This window comes from Sinocyclocheilus rhinocerous, unplaced genomic scaffold (assembly GCF_001515625.1).
Source record: "Sinocyclocheilus rhinocerous isolate Xijiao unplaced genomic scaffold, SAMN03320098_v1.1 scaffold1099, whole genome shotgun sequence".
NCBI lineage: Eukaryota > Metazoa > Chordata > Actinopteri > Cypriniformes > Cyprinidae > Sinocyclocheilus > Sinocyclocheilus rhinocerous.
This window is the reverse complement of record NW_015634461.1, coordinates 444953-452404: the sequence shown is the minus strand read 5'-3', so window position 1 is coordinate 452404 and position 7452 is coordinate 444953. Positions and strand designations below refer to the sequence as shown.

Sequence of the window (7452 nt, the reverse complement as noted above, 5' to 3'; positions counted from 1 at the left end):
GCCATACAGTTTTGCATGTTCATAACACAGCCGCTTAATAGTGTGAAGTGATTTTGATGTGCTTGTTTGTGTGTGTGTGAGATTGATTATACTTGGTAGTCATGGGTGTGCGATATGACAATTTTTGATCGTGGACGATTAAAAGTCTCCACGATCTGCTTTTGAAGAAATATCGTAGTATTGTGCTACAGCGCAAATTCTATCAGTTACAGTTCTGGTGCCTCCCTCCGTCTCAATCGACTGTACAATGTGACATACATTCACAATAAATGTTAACTGAAATGAAAGAATTACTCTCACGGGACACTGCACTTATGCGCAATCACAAAACTGCATTATTTGCATGAGCTTTAAAGCCTTGCCGGTTAAACCTTTCATTCACGTGCTGTTCTGACACGTGCTTTTTCTGAGCGCATATACTCACGAAGCACACATACATCGCACACTAAAACAGCGCCTGATTACTATACTAAATTGTCTTTCACGTCCGATTGATTTGGCATCAAATACTGTCAAAAACACACAAGGTTTACATATAAATACAGTTGGATATGTCTAGAGTGAAAGTAAACATTTGAGATAGAAATGTATGCGTGTAGGTAGGCGTGGCTGACTCTTAACTTTTATAAAGAATATCTCTTTGGATTTGAGACTTTAGTCTTTGCAACTTTACAGATCTTCTTTATGCACCAAGAGCTTGTAACACTCCAAAGAGAAAGGAAAAATTGAAATCGCATCATATGACCCCTTTAAAGTAAAAACTGTAAAAAAAAAAAAAAATGGCTGCCGCTTGTCATTAAAGAAATAGTTCACCCAAACATTACATTTCCTTCATTATTTGCTCACTCACGTTGTCCAAAACCTGTATTAATCTTTCTTGTGATGAACTCAAAAGAAGCTATTTTTAAGAATGTGGGGAACGAAACGGTCTTATTTTCTAATAACAAAGATAAAATAATGACAAGGATTTTTAAAAACGTTAACGTACAGCCCTGTTTCTTTATATATCTTTATATATAATTCTTAAAGAAATATAGGCCTATTGTACATAATAAAACACACAATAATAAAATAACTTAATTTTTTTTTAAATCAATACAATAAATGATGATGATGATGATGATTATGATTATTACTACTACCATGAACTTTCCAATATTTTTGGCTTTTTACTATGAATAATTCAAAGCACAAAACACATTATAGTCAAACAAACCATGTTTACACATAGTTTTGTTCACCGTTTTGATGTTGTAACCCAGCAGTCGAGAATCGCTGGCCAAGTAAACGTAGAGTTAATTTAAGATAACAGTAATTCCATCTGCTCTCAGTGTTTATACTAATATTTACATTTATTTATTCATTCCCTCCCATTAACCTACAATTACCTCCACATTACACCAATTTCACAGTATTGCGTACTAAAAAACCAATCAAAATAACAATCGCTTATCAAAACAAATGTCCAACGCAAATAAAAACACTAACGCTGGGCCAATGCTGCAGAAGAGTGAAATGATTTGACGTGCAATTACAACAAAATCAAAACCCAAACATTTTAATGTTCACTAATAAGGGCTCGATGGGAATGACGGGGGGGGGTCAGAGGTCAAGCTCAAAACAAAATAAACACGCCGGTATGTCGTTCAACGTGACCCTGCTTAAAAACAAAAGATGGAGAGCGTGGCATCTGACTCCCTGAATGGAGCGACGCTGCAATTTCACCGAGTCAACAGCAATTTCCTGTGTTTATTCTTCTTTCCCATCTTTTTTTTTTTCAATTTCTGAAAGATTTGTTGTGGCATAGAGAACAGTCCTGGAGAAGAAGAAAAAAACTGAAAAAAGAAAATGTGCAGACTGGCTATCATTACCACAATCTGACACAGATCAAGACAGCTGTGTGTACATTAATGAGGAAAAAAAATTAACTTAAATGATTTTAGCAAATGGCTGCAATATAACAAAGAGTGAAAAATTTAAGGGGGTCTGAATACTTTCCGTACCCACTGTATATAAGTGAATAGAAATAGATATCATATTGTTTTAAAATGAATGCTTTTAAATTTGTGTATATGTATGTATTAAAAATGTATTTTAATTTATTTTAACAGTGAAATTTAATTTATATATTTAATTTAGTATATATATAACCACACACACACAAATATATATAGTATATATATATAAAATATAAACACATTAATCAAGTTAATTTAAATACTATTAATAATACACAGAATAAGCTCCAAACTGGACTTTATGCCGATAGTCAAACGTCTGGCTACACGAGACTGGAAGCCAAGTGCCCTTGTTACACAAGCAATAAATCCTGAATGATATTTGACCAGGAGCCGGCGGTGCAAACGGTTTAAGCGCTCAGCTCATTTCCAAGCATTCCAGCCAGAACAGAGTAAAAGATCTTCTCACGACGCCACAGCAATTCAATAATGTGACGCAAGCTTTCATTTCAGCCCTCATGAGTCTGGCTGATTAACCCGTCTCAGACCTGATCTGAGTTCAGCTTCTGGAGGCTGGAGAAGACAATCACCTGACTCACGCTTACAGCGCTGCTCAACAAATACACATGCTCCAGCAATGATATCACTGAGGAATTCTGGGATTGCGCAGGACAAACATGGGTGGAGGACGGAGAAAAAGAGACAGGCGGGCTTGTGTTTGGAAAACAGGCACAGTGTATTGTTTTGTGCTGTATAATATAGAAAAATGCATATAAAATGACATATATGTGACCTGCTCCACATTTACATTTATTCATTTAGCAGATGCTTTTATCCAAGGCGACTTACAAATGATCCATCATTTTGACTCACATATTGGTATTTATACACTAATACACATCCATCATAAATATATATTCCAAACAAACATAAATGTATTATTAGACAGAGGCTTTTCTTTGTACTTTAGTGCATAAAGCAACATCACTGTCTGTTTATTTATAGAGCACAATTCAAAACAACAACAGATGGCCGATGTGACCAAACAACGGCAATATAAATATAGAATCACAAATCACAATTTAGAAAAAAAGAATTAATTGATTAATTGAGACAACAATTACCTTAGATTTGAAAAAAGTAAATCACCAGTGATATTCAATATAAATATATTAACAGTTATTTTAATGTCACTGATATTTTATTATATTTTTGTTAATATTTTGAATAAGTTTATTTTTATCATTTCTGTTTTCATTTTATTTTTACTTTTAGAATTTTAGTAATTTTATCACGTTTTTTTTAAATCATTTTTATTACTTTTTAAAATGTCTTTATAGTTTTTATTCATTTTTAACTAAGTTTTAGTTATTTTGATACATCATATTAACCTAATAATGTGAAATTATGTATTTGGCAACTAGCTAAAATAAAATAAAGTTTATTTTTATTTTTTAATTTTTTTTCAGGTAGAGTTTATTTTATTTCAAGTAACTAATTTTTTTAATGGTTTTACTTAACTTTAATAAACCAGTATTTTACATATAAATACATATCAAGATGGTATAAAACACACTTTTATAAATTACACTAGATAATAAATAAAATGATTTTATATAGCTAAAATGGATTAAAAAATAGCATTTAAAATACTGTTACTATTAAAATATGGTAAAAAAAAAAAAACTGTATATAAATATATTAAAAAAATAGTATTTTGAATATATAATTGCAAGATCTCTAGCATATATTATATTATGCATGCATACTGCATACAATGCATATATTATGCAAAATGTATTTAAAAAAAAACAGTAAATATTTAAAATGGTTATTTTGCATTTTATTACAATTTATGGTAAAGCTATTAACTTTTTTCCATTCATCATATTAGAAATGAAAGGTCAAGTCGAGTGCATTGCATTGTGGGATCCAGTGAGTGTACTCTGAATGTATACTGCACATTTTGAATTAGCATACTGTGAAAATCGTATGAGAAGCACAGCATGCCAAACAAACCCAAAGAAAGAAAGAAAGTTGCTACTACATCCTTAATTGAGATTCTGAGCTCTCAGATTTATATATTTCATTCTGTATTATCAGAAGCTGTCTGTGACTGAAGTTATTCACAGTGTGAATGATCTCAATAAGCACATGAGTCAGAGATGATTTCATACTCTCTCCTCCTCCACCTCATCCTCTCATTATACGTCTTCTCAGACAGAGTTGTTTTGTGTCAATATGACGCGTGTTCCCACTCCGTTCATTCTTGGCGAGACTAGACCGAATATCTAAAAGAACAACACGCTTTTGTGGACTGTTTGCTAATCAGACAAAATAACTGTAGTGGAATATTTCACAAAAGCTCATTCACATTTTAAGTCTCGGTTTAAGTCCATAATGATGGAGATTTCAGGATTAGGCTGATATGAAACCATTTACTGTGGCAGCATGCATTCACAGATGGGGTCAAAGGTCAAACCAACCAAACAGCACATCAACCTTATCCAGACAGACCTGAAAAGTGTGTCTGGATGACGTTACATTTATCAAGAGAGAAGGCTAAACAGAAACACACACACACACACTTACAGGCCAATCTGAGCCACAAAGATGATACTCATAAAACAAATGGATTGTAAAATAACATAAACAACTACTAAACAGTACTTTTGGCTCAATCTCTGATTTACAGGAAAAGTTCGCCTGAAAATGAAAACTTGCTGAAAATGTATTCACTCTCAGGCCATCCAAGATGAGTTTGTTTCTTCAGCAGGTTTGGAGAAATGTAGCAGTACATCACTTGCTCACCAATGGATGTGAATGGGTGCCGTCAGAATGAAAGTCCAAACAGCTGATAAAAACATCACAATAATCCACAAGTAAACCACACCACTTCAGTCCACCAGTTAACATCTTGAGAAGTGAAACGCTGCGTGTTTGAAAGAAACAATTCCATCCTTAAAATGTTTTAACTATAAAATTAAATACCATAATCCATAATAACGCTTCCTCCAATGAGGAAGAAAAGTCCATCTCCTTTTGTCATCTCACATTAAAATCCACCCACATATTTGTTTAGAGCTGTTTTGACTTGTAAACGGTGCTTGATCTGTGCAGATTTCTCTCCTGATTCAGACGAGAAGACTTTTTCATTAGAAAGAGCAATATTATGGATTTGTATTTTAGCTGGAAGCGACGGTTTGAAGTTAAAACATCTTAATGATGGATTTGTTTCTTACTTAAGACATTAACTGGTGGACTGGAGTGGTGTGGATTATTGTGATGTTTTTATCAGCTGTTTGGACTCTCATTCTGACGGCACCCATTCACATAAGTAAGTGATGCAATGCTACATTTCTCCAAATCTGATGAAGAAACAAACTCATCCTAATCTTGGATGGCATGTGTGAGTGAATTTTTACCAAATTTTCATTTTTGGGTGAACTATTCCTTTAAATGTCGTAAATGTGAAATATACACCCAGCAACTCTCAAAGATTAATTTTAAGTAAAAAAAAAACCAAAAAAATGAATAATTATAAAAATAAAAATAAATACTTTGTCTATGGATATTGCCATGACTATTCCAAAATCTTAAAATGTTTTATTAATTTCTATGACTTTTCCTAGTCTTGAAAATCCCACTTTGAGATTCTCTGATATTTTCAGGCTTTCCAAAACTGTGGGAATCTGAATGATTCATTCACAAATCAGACTGAATCAGTCAAATTAACAACTCACTGACTCTTTGAAACAAGATCTGTTTCTTGTGAACATGACTGCATCACGGCAGCCTAGATGTTTTGGAAAAATTCATTACATAAAGATTCATAGATTTAAAGATTGAAAAATTCTTCACTGAATTGAGTCGGCTTACTAAATTATAGAACTTTCTGTAAAAAAAACACTGACTAAAATAGTTCAAGTAAAAAGTTCAAAATCACCACAGCTGAGAGACAAAAGTGAGAGAACATCTCACCATCCAGGCTGATCACATAATCAAACACAAAGGACAGGAAACAGTACCTGGTTGTATTCAGGTGCTGAGTAGAGACTGATTCTTCCTCCTTTGCCACAAACGGGCTTCTCAACAGACTGAAAGACAGAAAGAGGCGCTTTCCTTCATCTCACAGCTGAGGGAGAGGCAGATCTTGAGATGTTTCAGAAAAGTGAGAATGCTTTAAAAGACAAATGAAATGACGGGAAAAAGTAGAAAATCAAAATGCATCTGTACACCATATACACTCTTAAAAATAAAGGTGCTTCACGATGCCAAGAGCAATATTATGGATTTGTATTTTAGCTGGAAGCGACGGTTTGAAGTTAAAACATCTTAATGATGGATTTGTTTCTTACTTAAGACATTAACTGGTGGACTGGAGTGGTGTGGATTATTGTGATGTTTTTATCAGCTGTTTGGACTCTCATTCTGACGGCACCCATTCACATAAGTAAGTGATGCAATGCTACATTTCTCCAAATCTGATGAAGAAACAAACTCATCCTAATCTTGGATGGCATGTGTGAGTGAATTTTTACCAAATTTTCATTTTTGGGTGAACTATTCCTTTAAATGTCGTAAATGTGAAATATACACCCAGCATCCCTTTACACCACGGGCCGCCCACTTCCTCTCTCACGCCCTTCCTGTTCTTTATTTCCCCCATTCAGGCCCTAATGAGAGTGATATCCTTTCATTTCCCTGGACAGGCCCATGCTAACACAACTCATCAGGGGCAACAAGAGAGCAGAAAGCGTCCAGTGTCAGGAGAACACAGAGGACGTGCTGGAAGTCACATGAGATGCTTTCACAGGTGTGGGTCGAAAACAGACCTGTGTGTCCAGCCCAGCCAAACACTAATCTACTGACACACACTTACCGAGTCATTTAACATTTCATGGTTGCCAGAATGAGTTTGGGCAAAGATCATTTCAGTTATCAAATAATCGTCTGTGTGTGAATTTGTGCAAGAATCATTCAATCATCTTCTCAGTCAATCAGCTGAACTGAGTCACACAAGGTTCTCACATTTTCTGACAAATTAATTTCCATAACTTATCTAGAATACTAGAACTTCTAGGATTTAACTGGATAAAGATTTTGTTAAAATTATTGTATAGAGATTGCACTCTCACTTCAGAGTCACTTCTAGTCAAAGAAATTATTTAGTATTGATCATATCTTAAAATAAGATTGCCTATGGAAATATACATATATATATATATATATATATATATATATATATATTTATATACTGTATATATTAGGGATGCTAATGATTAATCGACAATCGATTAATAATTGATTGAAGCTATCATGGTCGATTATGTGGTGCGTGCAATAGAAATTTAGTAATCAAGTCAAGTTTACTTATATTTCCCCACAAAGATAACTGTTTCCTCATATGTGACCCTGGACCACAAAACCAGTCATAAGGGTCAATTTTTCGAAATTGAGATTTATACGTCATCTGAAAGCTGAATAAATAAGC

General features: G+C 33.8%; 1 protein-coding gene across 1 annotated transcript in view; it reads right to left on the bottom strand.

Moving 5' to 3' along the window:
* kcnq1.2 (potassium voltage-gated channel, KQT-like subfamily, member 1.2) overlaps window positions 1–7452 on the bottom strand; it is a 170713-nt gene that overhangs the window by 102842 nt on the left and 60419 nt on the right. The window contains exon 14 of the mRNA XM_016559462.1: window positions 5987–6055. Coding sequence (XP_016414948.1) covers window positions 5987–6055 — 69 coding nt within the window. The remainder of the gene's footprint in view (window positions 1–5986; window positions 6056–7452) is intronic.